Here is a 21,117-nt window from a genome sequence, read left to right on the forward strand (position 1 = left end):
ATGTAAATGTGGGTTTTTAAGAAGCCATCTGTCTGTATTAACTGGATTACTCATCTTATCATGCTTCCATTAGGTCAGATTATCTCAGGGCACAATGTGAGCTACCACAGCTATGCTGATGACACACAGCTGTATTTATCAATAGCACCTGATGACCCCAAATCTCTTGATTCGCTAACACAATGTCTAACTTGTATCGCAGAATGGATGAATAGTAACTTTCTCAAATTAAATAAAGAAAAAACCGAAATCTTAGTGATTGGCAATAATGGATACAATGAGGCTATTAGAAATAAACTGGATACATTAGGATTAAAACTCAAATCGGAGGTAAAAAGCTTAGGGGTAACCGTTGATTGTAATCTGAATTTTAAATCGCATATTAATCAGATCACTAGGACAGCATTTTTTCACCTAACAAACATAGCAAAAGTTAGACCTCTTATATCATCGAAAGATGCAGAGAAATTAGTTCATGCGTTTGTTTTCAGTCGGCTAGATTACTGTAACGCACTCCTCTCAGGTCTACCCAAAAAAGACATCAATCGTTTGCAACTATTGCAGAATGCAGCTGCTAGAATCCTTACCAGGAAAAGAAAATCCGAACACATTTCTCCAGTTTTGATGTCACTACACTGGTTACCTGTGTCATTCAGAATTGACTTTAAAATTCTGCTTATGGTTTATAAAGCTTTAAATAATCTCGCCCCGGCTTATATATCGGAATGTCTGACACCTTATATTCCAAATCGTAACCTCAGATCCTCAACTGAGTGTCTCCTTAGAATTCCAAGAGCAAAACTTAAAAGAAGTGGTGAGGCGGCCTTCTGCTGTTATGCACCTAAAATCTGGAATAGCCTGCCAGTAGGAATTCGCCATGCTAATACAGTGGAGCACTTTAAAAAACTACTGAAAACACATTATTTTAACATGGCCTTCTCATAACTTCACTGTAATTTATTCCTGACTAGGGGGCTCCGCCCCCTGCTCGCTTTGCTCGCCAACCCCTGGTGTTGGGAATGACAAAGAGCGTGATGTATGAATGAGATATAGAATAGTTTGACGGTGTAGATGATGCAAATAGAAAGCAAACAATAAAGTGTGTGGCACATTGTAAAGGTTTATTTGAAAATTTCTTTGTACACGCCGTTTAAGTGTAAAAGGTAATTCCAACTCAGAACTTGTAAGGTCATTTAAGATGGTTATTGTTGTGATCAGAGTCAAGTTTGTCAGAGCTTAGAAAGAGTTATGTCTCTCCAGGAAGTAATGGAATGACTTGGGTATTAATGTTTTCCATATTAATATTTTTTGGACATAATATAGTGCGTTGTGTTAAAAGGGGCATTTGGTCTAATGAGATTGCTGTTCCAAATGTCTCTGTAACTAAGTCGTCGCAGATAAAGGCTTGAGGAATTGTAATAATATGTGGCTGAAGTCCATCTGTATTGGTGAGTGTACCATCTCTCAGTTGTAATAAGCAATTGTTATGATCTGGTTCTGGACATCGCATCTTTTTTACTAACTGTATCTTTTGAAAGCAATGCCAATTGTCTGCGTATTTTAAGGTGCACTGAACAATAGCTGAGTGCATGGCATCTGGAAGAATAGCTAATCACTGTCTAAAATCTCCTCCTCATAAAAGTACCTTTCCTCCAAATCGAATATTATTATTCATAAACGTTTGTAGAAGTTTATGAATGGTGTTGAGTAAGTGACTTCATGCCATTGAACATTCATTAATAAACAACATTTTTTCAAGACGGATGTCACGTGCAGTGCCACCGTTAATGTTCATAGTGGATACCGATTTGTAGGATCTAATGTAGTTGATAAAGATTTCACTTTCAGGTACATCGTCAGTTATAAGCTTCTGTAGATATTCAGTATATGAATGTAAAGAAGGCAGTCTAATTTGACCCTTTTGACAACAACGTGTAAATGTATAACTTGTATTGCCAGTTGTTTCTTCAGGGAAGTGAACTGAATGACAATGATTGCAAATGACATTCATTAATCCGAATGAATTTTCCTGGTGTATGTTTTCCTTGTGTAGTTTGAGAGGCGCGTTGTTGCATGTGTAGTATTTGGGACGTGTTGTTTTGGAGCTGTAATCGATTTGCCTGTGCTGTGTGAGAAGCCCGTTGTAGCCTTCGCTGCCATTAACGTATGTCTGAGACGGGAGGTGTTTCGTTTTGAATCCGTGCCTGTTGTGATGCAGCACTTTGATTGATAGTTTGCGTCATGTGGATCCAGGATGTAGATTTGTGCATATTTGCGTTGTTGATTTGTTTCAGGTTGCACTTTTCCAATGCGATGCAGTATTTGTGCACATATGCGAAAGCAGTATGGGCCATTGCCTTTTGGTGGCCTGATATTTACTCCGGTATATGCAAAAGCAAATGAACTATTGTAGGATCTAATGCAGTTCATAAAGTTTTTACTTTTAGGTACATCGTTAGTTAGAAGCTTTAGTTGAGCTTTGCGTTTTTGGAGTCGAGACATTTTTTCTTTTAGAAATATGGATAAGTAATAAGGAGTATTGCACTCACTGTTAATATGGAGCCTTTTCTGCGGTTGAACAGTTAATAGTGCCTTATTGTAATGAGATCCACCTATGCTGCATAGCCGTCTATTTTGTTGTTTCTTTCGTGTTCGTGTGTTTGTTCCTGTTATCATTTCCTTTTCGTTTTGTACCCGTGACCGTGTATTCATGACTTGTTTCTTTCTCAGCATGCGAAATATGGATAAGTAATAAGGAGGATCGCAGTCACTGTTAATATGTTTCCTTTTCTGCAGTTGAATGGTTAATAGTGCTTTATTGTAAGGAGATCCACCAATGCTGACACCTATGCTGTCTAGTGTGAAGGTGTTGATGTTCACTTTAGAATATGTGGCTTTGGGTGTCACTTCTTATGGATGTGTGTGTGTGTGTGTGTGTGTGTGTGGGGGGGGGGGGGGGGGGGTTGAGGATTGTTGTCGCGCGAGCGTCTTCTTTCTTTTTGTGTTCCTGTGTCTTGTTGAATCCCCCTCTTTGTGTGTGTCCCGTCCCTTGCTTGTAGGGTCTGTGGGGTGGTTTTGTGTTCTTTTTTTTGTGTTCCATGGGCTTGTTGAATCCCCCTCTTGGTGTGTGTCCCGTCCGGTGCCTGTAGGGGGGGGGTGCCTTGCTGTTGTGCGCGAGCCTCTTTTTTTTTTTTTTTTTGGGTCTAGTTTCGTGTGCAATGTGTTTCGTGCTTTGCTTGCGTTTGAATACTTTTTTATGTGCCTTTTCCTTTTTTCGGTGCTCTTTGCGCCTCATTTCTCCATTTTTCCTGTGCTCACTCCTTTTTTCTGTGGTCTTGTCCGCCTCTCGCGGCCCCTCATCCGCCTCTCTCGCCCTCTTTTGTCCGCCTTTCTCGGCTCCTCAGCCAACTCTCGCGGACTCTTTTTGCGCCTGCGCAGTACGTCTTTTTGCAGCTACGGCCCATTGCCGGATGTGCCTGCGTCCATCATCCGGTTTAGCATTCTCGGTTAGTAATATGGATACTCTGTATATCCAATTCATTATAATAACTATTCATTCAAAATCTGTACTAACCCCTACTCTCTCTTCTGTTTCCTTTTCCGGTGTCCTGTTGGTGGTGGCGTGCGCCACCACCATCTACCCAAAGCACCATGATGTTCCAACAATGATGGATGGATTAAAAGCCAGAAGTCTGTATGACCATCGGCATCAAGTGACTCCGTGAAAAACCCGAACTACAAAGAGGACTATTTCATTTATGTTAGGTAGAATGCCCAGAGGGGACTGGGCGGTCTCGTGGCCTGGAACCCCTACAGATTTTATTTTTTTTCTCCAGCCTTCTGGAGTTTTTTTTTGTTTTTTCTGTCCACCCTGGCCATCGGACCTTACTCCTTTCTATGTTAACTAATGTTGTCTTATTTTAATTTCTTATTTTGTCTTTTATTTTTCTTCTCTTCATTATGTAAAGCACTTTGAGCTACTTTTTGTATGAAAATGTGCTATATAAATAAATGTTGTTGTTGTTGTTGTTGTGTGTACATGTAAACACACTCAATGAGACAAGTAAGAGGTTAGCAGTAACATCTGTATAGCAGATTTTGATACTTCCTCCTATCCCCCACTTAGAAAAGAGTCTAAGAGGTTAGTTGGTATATTTCATGTTGGGTCCATGTCCTATGTGATCAGATAACATGATAAACAAAACAAAATCATGCTCAAGATTCTTAAACTTACATTAAACTATACAACACTCATGATGCAAATGAAACTTGACAAGGCAGACAGATGCAGAGTACAAACAAAAATCTGTTTCAAGTGCATCCTCATTTTTTTCTACTCCTATATTAGTGGTTCTTACTTCACATTTTTCTGCATGCATTTTGCATTCAAAAAATAGCTAATAGGACATTTATATGTAAAAGAAATTAAAAAATGTGTATTTTTGCCATGGCTTTAAGTGATTAGTTGTCTTTTTCCATATTCTTTTTAATTCACCTTTTCCTGTGGAGTTTACTCTATTAATTATACCTAAATAATGATAATTATTGAGAAGCTTCGTAGACACAGGTGCAAATGATACTGAAAGGCCAAAGGCGAGCAGCTATTTCGGTGTCATATTCACTTGTGTGCTAAATGGTTAGGAACGCGAGAATCCTTGTACCTGTACCTCATTACTCATTGTGTTTTTCTGTGAATGATAAGGAGGATTTTTAAATTAATCAACATTTAAAAGGCATGTAGTACAGATGGAATTTCAAAATCCCAATTACTGTAGTTGACATTGCCATTGTCATTTGTAATGCCTCATTGAGGGAAATTTACTGTCTCTATCACTGTTGTTGGACAAAGTGGCATTTCCCTCTTTTCTAAAGTATGTCTCATGAGACTTACACATATAAGCCTGACCTGTAGCCCACTTTGCCGACACTTAACATCCAAAGTGAGTTCAGTGAGTGCAAGTTTCACAGATTCTACACCAGGCCTCTCTTTGGAATGCACTTTCTAGGTATCCATCTGATAAGACTCAAATTAAACTGGTACTGGCTCAAACTTGACTGCGTGTTCCAAATTTTACCACTATGGTCAGATTATAAGATGATTATAACTCAAAACTTGATATATAAAGGTTTGCACCAATCAAACAATGTGCTTACTGTACATGCACCCAAGAAATTAATGGCAAAATATCCATTCTTTCCTTTATAATCAGCGTAAGCACTAGATCTGCACTTTGTCTCCAATATGCTTAGTTTTGACTCCTGTTCTATACCAGACTCCCTGTTTCCGACAGTTAAGTATTAAAAAAAAAAAATGTAGGAGTGACCCTTCCCCTCTAAAGAGCAGCCTAATATCACACTGTAAGAGCAGAAGACTATCCATAAGAAAGTGCTAAAGGTGGATCATGTGCACCTGAAGTGGGCACAACATATCACAACCATTATCAACAAGGCTCACAGTGCCTTTACCTCCTCAGATGTGTGCATATACGATGCTCACCAACCTCAACAGGTGCACGGTGGAGTCTGTCGTCACTGACAGCATTAAATTCTATTATAGCACCTGTTCTGCTCATGACAACAAAGTACTGAAAATGGAGGGTAGAGTCAGTTCAGGATATTAATGGAACACAGCTCCTTTCTCTTCAGATCTTATAGAATACATGCTGCTTTAAAATGCAAACAGTTTTACTGAAGATCCTGGCATACTATAGTATATAACTACTTTTCTCCCTTCATTGTTCTAGCAAAAGCAATAGCACTCAATCCATTAGATTCAGAGACAGCATTTATCTACATGTCATTAAAGGTACTCAACAACAAGCATCACTGCTTCTCATATACATATCATTGGATCAGATCAGGTCATGCGTTCATTGTATGTTGTTTGTATTGCAGTACTGCAACTAGACATGCAAGTAAAAATCTGAATGCATTATGTACAAATGATAATTAATTTGAACTAGAACTTGACGGTTGTTCGACAGTATGATGCTACATCAGTAGAATATTAAAAATCCCAAGATGAATTATAAATGAATGCTGCCATTCTGTGCCTTTTAAGGCAATTGGGGTAATTGATAAAGATGTCCCCACCACATGCCCTCTCTTACCCCAGCCATATGAGTTAATGTGTCTGAAAAATGCCAAATTTGACTAACTTCTTAGATAACATTGAAGCAATACAACCCCTTAAGTGGCATGTGGCCTTTTCCTAGATTTTCTATTTATACTGCTACCTTGAGGCTGATTTTAGCTGGGAAAATAATTCTGATAGAGTTACAACAAAATGCACATCAAAATCAACAAGTACAACTCTGAAGCCTATTGCCTCTGTTTTTGCGAAATTTTGAAACATGAGGAATCAGATATAAATGAACAAAGAACTTACTAAATTAATCCTTCTAACATTCTTGCTCATAAAATATGATTCAAACACACACAGTAAAAAAAGCAAAAAAAAATTGCTTTTGCAATTAATTCATTTAGTACATTTCTTTCATCTCCTTTCTCTGTGAATACCTGCAATTAAAAGATTTCACCCAATCATCACTATTAACAACACAGGAGGAGTAACAAATACAAATTCATACGTAACTCTAAATTAAAAGTACAAAATTGTAGACTTCCTCATTTATATTCATTATCAAATAACACTACTGTTCATACATTAGAAAAATTAATTTAAAAAGCATTAGGTATAGTTAAGAATATTATAAAAAACACTCAAAAATATCTGCTTTACCTTGCCAAAACCTCCAAATACGATATTTGGTGGGGGAAGATAAGGAAACATCACCTTCAGTTTTGCCTAATCATAGTTCAGCAGTTAACAAATTAGGACTGAAATTAATAGTGGTGTGGAGTAGGCATGTCAAGATAAAAGGATGGTTGGTTAGACCATATGCCTGACAGCTAAAGTTTTTTCATTTCAGTCAATCTTACAAAACAACAATGCAAGTCATATAAACAAATCTTTGGTGGAAATTAATTGCAAAGTTCAATACAAAAATGCTGAAGCAGGACATAAACCTAGCAGTGAATACCAAAAAAGTCATCAACCCTGAAAGAGCTGAAGCAGATCACGGAGGAAGAGAAGATAAAATTTGTTTGTAAGCTATATTAGAGAACAATGAACTCTTGCCAAAGATCAATTCCAGAGATGTATTAAATCATTGAGAGTAATTAGGTCTTTGAATTTAGCCTGATAATGGCTGAGCAGAAAATTTGTGTGATGTTTACCAAAAAAACTATGTACTACAATTTTTGGAAAACATGTTTAAATAAGTTAAACCATAACATCAAACTGGAGTATACAGTCGTTTTTGTCATACTATAATAAAAGTAGTGTATATAGACATACAGTACACATTTGAGAGCATAGTATACAGTAGATTTTAAGGAAAGTTAGTTAACCGGGGCTTCTGAAAGTAAGAATATGCAATTAGAACTTGGGCAGTCAACTGGGATTAGGAGCCTATGCAAGTACAAGTGCATGCATGGTAGGCAGATTGCCCAGTAGGGGCAAGGAAGTCTTTTGGCCTTAAAAACCCTGATGATTTTGGTTTTCTTCTCCCGAACTTACCATTGTACTCATCTTCAGAGACTTTGAATGTGATACTATATTAGTGAGTATGTGCAAGGGGGGGTAATGAGGTGGGGTTAGGAGGGTGTTGGTCGTAGAGTTTTATTTAATATGAGGATGTTCGTCTTCTTAAGTTTGCATATGCTGGGTTTATGTCCAAATGTCTGTTAATGGCGTTTTCATTTGATAGCCAAGATTCAGCCAGCTATTTGGCACTTTTAGTAATGGCCTTAAACCTTACTTGTACATTGTCCCAGTTAAATATATGTCCGGTTGAATTTGTGTGCGTATAAATCAGTGATCGTGAGTCCTTCCTTCTGACGGCATTTTGATACTCCTGTATACGTGTTGGGGGAAAAAAAAAACCAAAAAAAAACACAACTTTATGATACGTGATTCATTCTCTCCCTTTGTGGATCTCCAACTACAAATATATACCTACTAATTAGAAATCTTGTGTTATGTAAGTCCGTAGTGACTTAGTTTTTGTTATTTATTATTATTCTTTTCTAGTTTAATTTGTTTGTCTTTTCTTAAAACTATTTCTTTGACATTTTGCAAAGCACACTGATCTAAATCCTGTGTATATGAAAATGTGCTATAGAATATTGTTGTTGTTATTTTTGTACCACACCAAGAACTGATGCCATCTTTTCATACTTGAAAGTAAGGTGTACTGAAAAACGGTATTTTAAAAACATTGTTAATTAAACACTAACTACATTTAACAGCACTTTAAGTTTTGATTGATGCTACAGAGGCAACACCTGTTTGCTTAGCGTTGTACGAGACTACACCATGCAGCAACTCCACACCGGTTTTGCAAATATAAAATACCTTTCTCTAGCTATATCTGTAATCTGCATCAGTGTTTCAGGAAGGCAGTAAATTAATGTGCACACTGTAATCTCATTCTATGTTGGAGTATTTTGCTGATCAGAGGATACATGAGGTAAAGGAACAACCAAGACAGCATAAAACAGGATAAACTTACAAAAAAGAAAGCCACCAACAGTGTAAATTGGAAAGCAGCTATACCAACGTGCAATGGAAGGCGATCAGGGTGCAGCATATTATATATACATATATATATATTATATATATATATATATATATATATATATATAAAATGGGTGCTCCAGAGGTACAGCAGGCATGAGTATTAACATAAGAGAAAAACACAAAGAGGGAGAGACAGAGAAATACAATGGGGTGGAAACATGAAATGTTATGCCAGTGATGCTGCAGGATATACAGCCCAGCAAGGACCAGGAACTCCATGCATTCTATCAAGATAAAGAGTGAGGCCATGGAAGTTTAGTCTGTGCTCTACAGTTAGAGAAATAGCACTGTCTTTTTCCTTTTAATCGTTGGGAAATGGAAGAACACAAGTCATGAACATCGATCCTGTTAAGTGGCACCACAGTTCCTAACTGAGAAAAGTGGGTTTATATTAGCTCTTTAATGCAGAGACCCCAGAAACTGCCTTGGAGTTCAGCCCTATAAATGCTACTCATTGGTCATGTGTTGTTTCCAGGGACATCAAAAGCCACTTGATAGATACCAAACTTTCTGCTTCTCCAGCTAATGTAGCATGACAACTGACCTCAGGAGGGAAATTAAGATCACCTCTTCACAGAAAGCTTATCCAGCCTTAGGTGAGGATAGTTTGTGGTGAAGGTTGTCAGGCAGGAAGAAGAGGCCAGAGTCATGTGAGACAGAGAAAAGGAAAGAATAAATAGGAAGTTCCAAGTGGTTGTACTCTGAAAGTGGACAAATTGACAAGCCAGCCCAGCAGCTATACAGGGTTTTATGACGCATTTAAAAGCTTAAAGGTTTTGCTTTCCTCGCTGGTTTACCTCATACCTTGCATCTGCTTTTTCCATATCTTCCCTTGGGTATTTCATCAAATAAATCCACATTTTTTAGATGCTTGGCCTGCTTGGCATTATTTGAATGTGAAGGATCACTACAAGCGTAGTCCTTGTTACAACCCAAATATAGATCTCATAGGAAGCAAAAAGTTATGAATGTCAGATTTTTTTTTTTTTTAAAGGCAACTTCTAAAAATGGTCTTTATTGAATTATTTAAAAGACGAGAGTTTTAGAAACTTTGTATGAAGTGGAGGTAGAAATTTAAACCCACAGATACAACCTCACTATTGCATATTGATACAGTGGAACCTCTAGATACGAGTTTAATTCGTTCCAGCACTGAGCTTGTATAGCGAATTTCTCGTATCTAGAACAAACTTCCCCATTGAAAATAATGGAAATCCAGTTAATCCGTTCTGCACCCCAAATATATTAACATAAAAATCAATTTTCCTAACAAATAACACTGATAAATTATATATACTGTAGTCTACCTTTAATAAATAACACTGGTAAATAATATAACTGATTATTAAAAGAATCAAAACAGGTGTCCAAAGTGCAGTAGAGCATTCAATAAATGTTTAAATAAATAATCCTTAAAACAGTTGTGAAGTGGAGGTTTAAAATACACAAGAATAACAATCCTTTAACACGAGGTTAAAACGTCAAAAGGATGCAGTCTTTAAAAAACAGACGACAATCCCCGGTGCTTCTTCTCTGTTAGCGTCTCACCTGCGGGCTCTGCAACAGGCGAGACACTCTTAATGCAGCTGACCTTCTCTACACCGTCCTGCTTCAGCTGTTTGGCTCGCCTGTTCAGCTACACGCGAGCCTGCCCGCGCCCGCGCGCGCGCGCTCGCTCTCTCTCTCTCTCTCTCTTCTTCTCCCCCTTAACCGGTTCGCGCTTCTCTATATATGCGGGGAGGACATGGCAGCTGCAGCCCATCAGCCACAGGAACAATCATGGATGTGGGCAGTTTCCCACCTGTGCACTTAAGTGAGAAACGCAGACACCGCAGATCGCGGCTCGCAACTGCTACCACGCCCCCTTGCTAAGCTGACAGCTATACCCACAGCCTGGCTCGTGGCTCGTTACACGAGCCAATGCTCGCATTTAGATCAGAAATTTTCGCTCATACTTTCCTCGTATTTTGAATTTCTCGTATACAGAGGTGATCGTATCTCGAGGTTCCACTGTATATAAAAAAAACAAATACCGGGTGTGACAGGCGGCCACGGCCATTACCTGGCTCAGACACCAACTGTATGGAAGGTCCGGGGAAGATACTGCCTTGCCAAATCTCTCTCCCCCGGCACTTCCATACAGTTGGTGTCTGAGCCAGGTAATGGATGTGGCCGCCCGTCACACTAGTTAAATTGTGACAAAAAGCTTTTTTGTTATTGTATCATTTTCTTTGACAAATAGATGAAAATAAATTTACAGTGAAAAGTCTAAACCAATGTCACACAACACTTAGGGCTACTATATTGTTAACATGTTTTATAAAAAAGCTTATTTACCATGGTAATTTTCAATAAGTGCCATGCTATCAACTGGTTCACTGTATGCTTCTGTCCCTTCTTCAACATTTTCTAAGGGTGATTCTGAGATGCCAACAGCTGAACATATTTCAGTTTCTGGCTTGTTCTCTCCATTACTCTGCGGAAGCGGAATTAAAGGGGGAGGCAGAGCTGAAACTGAAGGAAATGCCAAGTCTAAAGGTTTTCTGACTTCTCCACCCTGTGGGAAAAAAAATCAAAGCACACAGATAAAAAATGCATCACAAGTTGCACTGAATTACCTCATATTCCATACAGATATCAATTCTACAAAACTGATTAAAATATTTATCTAAATATAACCCACAAATTTAATGAAAAAATACTGCAGAAAACAATTTTAATGTTTACAGATTTACAGTAACTCACTTTTATGAGAATGTACAAAAAATAGGAACTGTCTTTAGACCTACCCTGAAAAATTCTTTGAGCTGTGGGGAGTTGTAAAGGGCTGGGATGTTTACAGTAAACTGCAGCATAGTTTCGGATGCTTTTCTGCGATCCTCAATTACTGATGCATCAAAACGACCTTTGACAAAAGTTAATTTTAATTAGAATTTTAGAAAATGACAAAAATAATAAATATTATATTGTCACATTTAAAATTAGATCATTACAGATTACATAACTTCATGATTATTACATAAAACAAATTAACCCTGAATTTTTAGCCTGTTATAAGGTTTTATATAAATTGCTATTCACAGAGAGGGCTAAGAGACAGCATTACTGTTACATATGCCATTTTAAATCCAAGTCAATGCCTTTCAGCTCTTATTTAGGCAATGCATTTAAAGATTAAGGATAAATTCCTCTAGACATGTCTTAGATTGGGCTCATGGCACACCTTGACTAGCAAAATTTAGGTTACATTTTAAACAAATTTCAAAACCTCCTCCACAGTCTAATTGAGTATTAAGAGTTTTTGCTTTTTCACTCTGTTTCCCAACTACTAACTGAGGAGGAGTTCATCAACAAAAATGAGGATCTAAAGTTGCCAACTTGTACTCTTGTACCCTTTATGTGTTGCTCATGTCTATAACCATAGGTAAAGCTCAGTGGACCTTGATATCCTAATTATAAACACAGATAGAATCAAGATAAACACCAGTTGAGCCCAAACTTAACCTGAACAGTCTGAACAAAGAACATACTACATATTCTTTAAAGAGCCTTCCTGTCTGTGGGTCTTTGGATTTCAAAAGTAATGCAGCTTGTTAACATTAACAGTGTTTCTCATGGACTTCTTAGCAAAATTATATCATTTATAACTTTTTTCTGAAATGGAAGAGTTTTCTACAAGACAAACTGTGCTCCATCTGTTTAGGTGTGTTTGCATTTAATACATGAAGCACATATTGTGATAGACAGCCAGCTTGCCAGACATGGGCTGTCCTCATGAAATAACTTTGCCCCACATAGGCCAATTTTGTTGAAAATGTGGTACACTTATTCTTCAAAGAAATTTGTAAAGATTGTTCAATATATTTCAATGAGAAAGAAACTGACTATAGTGTACACAGTTTGAAAAGTTCAAAATCTGCCATCGAGAAGCATTTCAAACTCATCTATCTTAAAATGTAGAAACATTCTGACTTCACCTATGAATTTCTTTTTTTTTTTTCTTGACAGCAGTTACACAAACTTGTATATTTTACTGTTTTTCAACTCCAATAGCTGCTACTGACTGCAGACTGTGTACTTAGATAGATAGTAACTGTCACTGGCTGATTCAGCATGTGCAGGATGCTGCCTGAGCTCTCAATAAAGGACTCTGTGGCATATAAGCCATTATGCACAGAGTAAATAAACATTTACTCAGTATTAACTTTACACTAAACAAACGTGACACCTCCATTATCTGCATATTATAATAATTAACTATTTCACGGACACTGTAATTTACTAGGGTGACCTGACGTCTCAGTGAAAGAGACAGTCCTGATTTCATGTTATTCGTCCAATTAAAAACTGAAAATTTTCAAAATGTCCTGAGTTTAACAGGCAAACGTTATCATAATATATTTACAGAAGAGAACACAAAACTTCAAGCGGGAATAATGCTTGGTTAGGAATTTGTGTCAAATTTGAACAGCAAAGCAAGGAGGACTGAGAAGAAAAGTATACTGCCATTTATTTGTTTCCACTTCGAGCATGGTGTGCAATCCTAGGTGTTTACTTGTGAAAGTGTTTTTTCTTTCTCCTGCCTCTCTAATGAAAATCAGAGTCATTAAGCAACTGAGGCTTTATGTGTGGCCATACATGCTACATGTGTCCAGCTTTGGTACTTTGAGGGTAATTTACAGGCTGACCAGATTTTCAAAGTGCCAGATTCACCTGGTATCCATAATGATCAGTCACTGCCTTTCACTTCTGCTATTCCCTAATACTTGCCATAACGGTCCCATTTCATTAAAATGACAACAGCCAGACATGTTCAAGCAAAGAAGGAATCCATAACAGAAGTGTGAAAATGGTGTGTGTATGTTTGTGTGCATGTATGAGTAACAATGTTCCCTGAGATGGACTAGAGTCCTGTCCAATCCTGTTTTCAGCTTATTGCTCAAATCCTGGAGAGATAGCTTTTGGCCCCCACAGTCCTGAAATGGATTGAGAACTCACTTACTGAACTCGGCTCATTGATGGCTACAGTGCCTATACAGTCCTCAAATGCACCTTAATGTAACACCATGCATACATTTTCTTAATTTCTTTGAAAATGCTCTGTGATGCTTGCAATTTAACTTATTAGTAAAATTCTTCAACTAGAAAGATAAGTCAAAATTCTTGTGCCAACTAATGACAAACCACACAAAACACTGCAGATAAAGACCATCCTTACCAAATACTTGTGCTTTTGGGAAAGCAGGAAATTCTTCTAACCTTCTAAATAAGTTTCTGTGTGTGTAGGAGAGCTCACTGTGCAGTTTCTTGAGGTCAGAGTATCTTTTCCACACCACAATCTGTAAAAAAAGTACCTGTCAGTTAACCTACAAAAATACTAGGATAATAAAAAGCATCATGTCCGTACAACTCTTTGCTTGAACTAAACTGCTCCATATTCAATATGAAAAATTTAAAACAAAACTCCATATTAAAAAGACATTAAATGAAAATTGGATGTAAACTATCTTAACACTAATACTTACATGCACATCCGGCCATTAGATTTATACCAAGGTAGCTGAAGCACATTCATTTTAAGAAACAGAACAATACAAATTATTGATAAATGGAAGGATTACAGAAATTATAGAAATATGATAACTGCATATATATTGACAAATAAGACAGGATGCAAGGCAACAAATTGCTAAATTTTTTATAGCTTGGGAAAGAAAGATATGCCAGAAGAATCCCACATGGAACTATAAGATAAATATGCCTTGTCTGAGAGCGATGTCAGGAGAAGAAACAGAGAAGACAGAGTGACAGATGTGTGACTGTTTTCATCTGATCATCACCTAAAGCATTTCATGAATATCGATTGCTAAATCAACACTGCCCTTGGACATTCATCTTTGACATCTTTATCTCTTTGTAAACTTTTTTTTTCTATATGTATATGTATATATATATACTGTATCTCCAGACTTTGCCATCCATATTTTCTTTTATACTTTTCTCTACTGGTATTATTGTTCTTTAATAAATACCATGTTGCTTTTAACTTTCTACACTTTGTCTTTATATCTATAGTGATAAGGTAAATATTTTGAGCACCTGGAGCATTAAGCAAGTGCCATTTGATCCGAATTGCGAGGTTTATTGGACCGAGGATGCACAGCTCTATCCAATAATGAACAGTGAGGTAAAGTAAGATATTCACTGGTTGATAAATGGCCTATAGACAGGGATATGGAGTCATTGTATGTTTGAATATATTACAGGAGACAAAAAGCAATATTTAGGTCTGAAATATATCGAAAACATCATACATTGTTCGTGCCAAAGATAAAGAAGTCTCTTGGAGTACTAGGGAATGATGGAGACTGTACATGTGTTATTCATACGGCACTTGTGGGTTAAAATGCTAGAGAATAATGAGCTGTGTATACGTCATTCATATGATACTTTGTAGTTAGGGTCTATGTTAAGAAGTACATCTATGTATGTGTGTGTTAATCTGAAGTTGCGACAGCAAACCAACCCGGTAACAGACCTGAGGAGTACAGTTATCCCTGACAAACACTGGTAAAATGCAAGTAGAAGGGAATACCACAATAATACATTTTAGAGGGGAAAACATGTTCTACAGAATGTTTTGTTTGATAAACAATTTTATCACAGTGACAAACATACTGCAGGAAAAACTGCTTTGTGTTAATTGACTTTTAAAAGGTACTATATAAAATAAAGACTGGCTGCACGCTAGCAGGAATGGTTTAATAATCAATCAGGCAAAAACTTAAAATTGCCAGTTTCAGACTACCAAATAAAACTGAAAAGAAAAAAAAAATCACTTAAGAATATTAAAAGATGTAATTGGTAAATGGGAAGAAGACTTGCTCAGCCTTCTTTTATAAGTCCACAAAGCTCCTTATTTTGACTGCCACCTCTAAGTCTAAAACTATTATCTAAAGTGCCCAGGGTCAAAACAAGCAGGCTTACACAAACAAACCGAGACTCAAAATATATTATAGCAACCAAAACTTCTAGTGTAAAAAAATTAAGCCAAGAAAAGGTCCTAACACTAAGGTGCCTCACTACTCTAGAAATAATTTGTTCTTATGAGGTTAATACAAACATTAGACATGTTGCAATGCATGCTGCTCTCTTTTAAAGGGAAATCATGATTATGTGTTAGATCCCTCCTGAATAATATGAATGGGCAACAGATGCTGTCACTAATAACATAAATGCAATACCCATTAAGTAAATAAAATAACAATTTAAAAAAAATACATCACATATGAACTCAACACAAGTATTGCCTTATCAAAAGATCTCAGGAGGTTATATTCTTTGTGATGAACAATCAGTCTCATCTATGCCTTACATTAAATGAGGTTTCAAACCTCTGCCCAATAATCAATAGGAAAACTATAATTTGCATAACTTAAATATGCAAAAATACAGTAGTATCCTATTGTGTTGTACCTTAAATAAATATATCATTCATATCTATGTATTTTAAGATAACAACATTTGAACAACCCTATACAACACTGTATTCTTCTGAGGAACATTTCTATAAAACAATACAGAATGCTTAAAATAGTTAACAAAAACTATATAAAACTAAATATGAATAATCCAAAAATAACTTATTGCAAGGCAAGATGTAAATGTGCAGAAATCTTACCTCTTTAACATCTTCAGGATTTTTCTGTGACACAAACTTCATTTAAAAAGAGAAAGAAAAAGAAAAAGCTATTAATTTGTGTATGCATACAACTTGTTTTTAGTTATAAAAAAGTCCAAGGTACTGCAATAATTTAGAAATATTAAGACATTCATTAATAATATTCTATATACTCTCTTCTTAGTTACTACAGGCCTGCTCAGTCTTCCACTGTGTTCTTGTAATAAGTGATAACTAAATATTATGGATGGTGAAAATAATAGCAAAATGAATAAAGTGCAGATCAAGAAAAACTGCAGCATTTGTAATTAAAGCCATTCATTTTCATTCTTTGATCTTCAGTATGCTTCACCTGATGTGGGTTGTTGTAGCAACATCCTGTGCAGGACCAATCAGGCCACACTATCCTCAGCAACTTCCGAGATACTGTATAATCCCTGAAGTGTGTCTTGTATCTGCCCATGGATCTTCTTATAGTGGGCTGTACCCTGTGTGCCTCTTGAGAAAGGTGCTTGGGATCATCCTAACTACACGCACAAACCACCTTAACTAGCTCTTCTCAATCTATGGAGAGGCAGCAGGTCCTCCTGTATTGCTGTGCTCCTCAACCTATCATGGAGATGGAGCCCAGGAACCCTTCACAGAACCTCATTTCACTTATACTCAAAATATCAAACTTTTTCTAACTTCTCATAGCTCATGAGAATAAGTGAGGATGGGAGAGTAGAATGAGCAGCAAATCAAACATTTGTCCAAAGTCAGAGCTCCCTCTTCATTACCCAAGTCAGAATATCCACAAAACTGCTGTTGCACCGATTTGTTGATCAATATCACATCTGCCTCTACTTGTGAACAAGATCTCAAGGTGTTTGAACTTCACCTTGGGAAGCTGGTCACCCCATTACCTGAAGGCAGCAAATCACTTTTTTCTGGCAGATCGTTGCCTCAGATTTGGAAATTCTAATTCTCATCTCAATCACATCACACTCGGCTACAACCATTCCAGTCTGCATCACAGATCACAGCTGGATGAAGTGATGAGAATAATTATATATGTAAAAAAACAGAAGTACACCCATTATGTTCCCAAAGTGGACAGACCACACCTATGTCTTAATAACCTTTCCAAGAAAATTATGAAAATAAGAGGAGACAAGATACACCATTGATACAGGGCAATGTCCACTTTAAACAAATTTGACTTAATGCTAACTCTCACAATGCAAATACTAGGACTGAACAGTATGCAGCAATGGCCCAAGAATTCAATATTCTTGAAGCATCTTCCTCTAAGAGATGAATGGGCATAAGTTTCTACCTAGACCACAAAGTAAATGGCTATATGACTTTTAAATATCTGTGCAAGGACAACAAGTTAGTTCACTTGTCCATGGTCAAGACAAAATCTTCTCTGTCAAGATCTGCTGTTCAAGGAGACAGACACCCTGTCCCAGTACTCTGGCGTAGGCTTTCCCAAGTAGGTTAAAGAATTTGACCACTTGAAAATTAGGAAACACATACTTGTCCCCTTTAATAAAGTTAATTAATTTAATTACAGTCATTAATGAAGACAATAAAACATTATCTACACTCTTAACTGCATTAAACAGCATGCAGCAAGTAGTTACCTTCATTATTTGGCAATGTGATCCACCATTAATACTGTACAAAAAGAGATCATAAAGGACTCCACGCTAAAAGAATTCTTAATTACATATGGGGGCTACAAAGTATAAGAACACTCCCAGATAAGATTTTAAGCTTATTTAAAAATAAAAATCACATGACAGCCATAATGCATTTCAGAAGTCCAGGATAAAAACCAATTATGTAATATTTAAGAACAAAAATCTGATTATTTCGGGATGACTATGTCATCTCAGTGTGTGTAATGCACTGCTACTAATGTACTGCTATTAAAAGAGTGACAGTGTGAGACATACTTTATATGGAATGGATATTGCAAGGTTATGCGTTTCTAAAATTTACTTTAAAAAAGTGAAGTGTCTTAAAAGCACCAGAAGTTAATATCAAGTAACAACAAAAAAGACTAGGATTTCTGTTGCATGTATATGCAGGTGAAAGAATTAAATGTATAGCTGGACCGTGCCATTGCCATCAAAATAGTTCTTCAACCCAAAGTAATGCCAAGAAAAAAAAGCATATTAAATGTAAGGGTTACAGCAAGGGTGGGATAAACAAGAAAAGAACCCACCTTACAGGAGAAAATCTAAGTATGAGGTGGACTTGCCTGTCACCACCCTTCAAACACTTGCCAAATGTTTCCCCTCTCTCATATGCTATTACCCTCAAACTCAGAGCTGCCTTTCTTCTAATGTTGCCAAGCATACTTCCTTGTAATGAACTACACATTCAGTACTATATGAAAGTACAGTCAATGCAGATAGTGTGTAAATTTATTATTGCTTATACCACAATTTTCTACAGTATATGGACTTTAACCTTATGCAATGTGGAACAAGCCACAAGTCTGGGAGGAAACTCAGCCCTATGAAGCATGCCTTCATAGGTGATCTTTAAGACAGAAACAGAAATAAATATAGTCAGTAAGAAAGTAAAACAACAACAACAACATGAGGTCATGACCAAAAAGAGGTAGCATGTTCAAGTTCAGACTTCATTTAGGATTTTGCCAGGGCTGTGAACATCTAGAAGATAACCTTCGATATAGAAGTTGAACTAAGAAGGAACTTTTCCGAGTTATGTTTAATCCAGACCAGTTCTGTGTCAGACGGAGCTGGTGAGCCACAAGGTCTTTTCCTAATTTTGGTATCTCATCTTCTCCCCTACTTCTGCAATGAACCTTCATAAAGGCAACTACCTCATAATTCACAAGGACAGTAAAAAAAAATAATTTGGACCGATTGTGTAGTACCTGTATCGTATTGTACAGTGCAGTGAAAACATATTTGCCTCTTCCTGATTTCCACTAATTTTGCTTACTCTAAGTGTTACTGAACTCCAAACAAATTTAGTATAATACAACCTGAGTAACACAGTTTTTAAATGATAATTTGATTTATTGATAGAAAAAGCCAACACTTGTATCACTCATGTGAAAAAGTAGCTGTCTCTCTAAAGTTAATATTTGGTTGTTCCACCTTTAGTGGGAACAACTGCACTCAAATGCTTCTGGTCATAGGACATCAGTCTTTGTCACTACAGTGGAAAAATTTTGGCCCACTCTTCTTTACAGACTTGCTTAAATCCAGCTAAATTGGAGGGTTTTTGACTATGAACTGTTCATTTAAGGTCCTGTCACAACATCTCAATGGGGTTCAAGTTTTGACTAGGCCACTCCAAAACCTTCATTTTGCTTTTTGTTCCCCACCCTACTCAAATATATATACAGTAACTTGAAAGATAAATCTAAACTATTAGGAAATTAGCAATTCTATTGTGTCGGTGTGTCCTATGATGAAATGGCATTCTGTCTAAGTCTTGTTCCTGCCTTGCACCTTGTAGGAGAGACAGCATAAATTGGGGGAATGTTTGGGGCAGATTTAGCGAACAACCCAATATATTCTAGATCTGAGATATAAAAGTCAAATCATTGTTGTCTTTCATCACTGTTGGGGATGGGGTGTAGATTGTATTATTAAAAAATAAAGTTGTACATAAAGAAGGGTTGTCCTGTGTGGGAATTTTTATTTTAAATACAATTGGACATGACCAGGGTTGTAATTCTGTGTTATACTTTGGATAAAATTGCCAAAGATTATTTCTTCTATGAGACATCACCACATTTTTTAATAAGGTTTCTTTTGTTCTCAGCACACAGCAATGACAATTAAAAAAAAAAAAATCTGTGGACCTGCTTGCTATTATGTGTGTATTTAAAGACCATTTTTGGTATTAGCACAGATGCATTTAAAACCACGCTTACGACTTTCCTGAAAAGGATATTAGGATATAGTTTAAGCTTGCAAAGTATCTAATATGGTGATCAGAGTAAGGTTGCTTGGCTGTACACATATCATATTACACTGTTGGACTGATTCAAAAACAAGCATAACGTGGTCAGGGTAAGAATAAGCAATTCCAAATAAAAGTCCATGACTTGGATGAAGTGGAGGAGTTTGCCTACTTGGGCCGATACTTGTTGGGACAGGCTTCAGCTGCACCACGACTCTGCCCTAGATTATCGGGTTTGGAAAATGGATGGGCGGATGGATGGATGAGAGGCTTTTACAGATGACAGAATGAAGAAGTCATGTGACTGACTAAAATGTTGGTGCAATGACATTAGTACCAGATAGTTGTGGTCATGTAAAATGTAAGGCTTTCAGATGAACAATTTGTTTATTAATTTATTGCTTCAACCTTATATAGTACATGGTCATAAAAGACATACTGCAATGCCTAAATCAATGAGATGTTTAGTAGCACTGGCTAAAAGCCATAGTTTCTGAAGGGTTGTAGAATTCATTCTCTATGAAACAGTGAGCCCCTTGACAATAGTAGTAGCTTGGAATATAACTGTTGCTTTAGAGGACCTAATTAAGGTAGGATTACAATTAAATGAGAAAATTTAGTGGGCATCTCCCATTGGAAGTGTATTAGGTATGGCCTACTACAGAAAGTCCTGTACCCCTCTCTCCCTCCATCTCAACTGGCCTGGAAAAACCTGGGAATTTGCTAAGAGGAGTTAAAGGCGCTTTATTTGGAAGGGAACGGAGTTCTGCACTTCTACGTCTTTTACTAGTTATATTTTCAGCAGCTGGCTGTATGCCAGGTTGGCTGCTGTCAAAATTCCTAAGTCAGTCATTCC

At 37.0% G+C, this 21,117-nt stretch overlaps 1 protein-coding gene across 1 annotated transcript in view; it reads right to left on the minus strand.

Annotated features, from left to right (window-relative positions):
- The window catches only part of snx15 (sorting nexin 15), a 41,719-nt gene that overhangs the window by 15,626 nt on the left and 4,976 nt on the right, over positions 1-21,117 (minus strand). Inside the window, exons 2-5 of the mRNA XM_028800075.2 lie at positions 16,326-16,361; positions 13,863-13,983; positions 11,434-11,549; positions 10,982-11,201 (exon numbers count right to left, since the gene is read on the minus strand). Of these exons, the coding sequence (XP_028655908.1) occupies positions 10,982-11,201; positions 11,434-11,549; positions 13,863-13,983; positions 16,326-16,361 (493 nt within the window). The remainder of the gene's footprint in view (positions 1-10,981; positions 11,202-11,433; positions 11,550-13,862; positions 13,984-16,325; positions 16,362-21,117) is intronic.

This window comes from Erpetoichthys calabaricus, chromosome 1, assembly GCF_900747795.2.
Source record: "Erpetoichthys calabaricus chromosome 1, fErpCal1.3, whole genome shotgun sequence".
Classification (NCBI taxonomy): domain Eukaryota; kingdom Metazoa; phylum Chordata; class Cladistia; order Polypteriformes; family Polypteridae; genus Erpetoichthys; species Erpetoichthys calabaricus.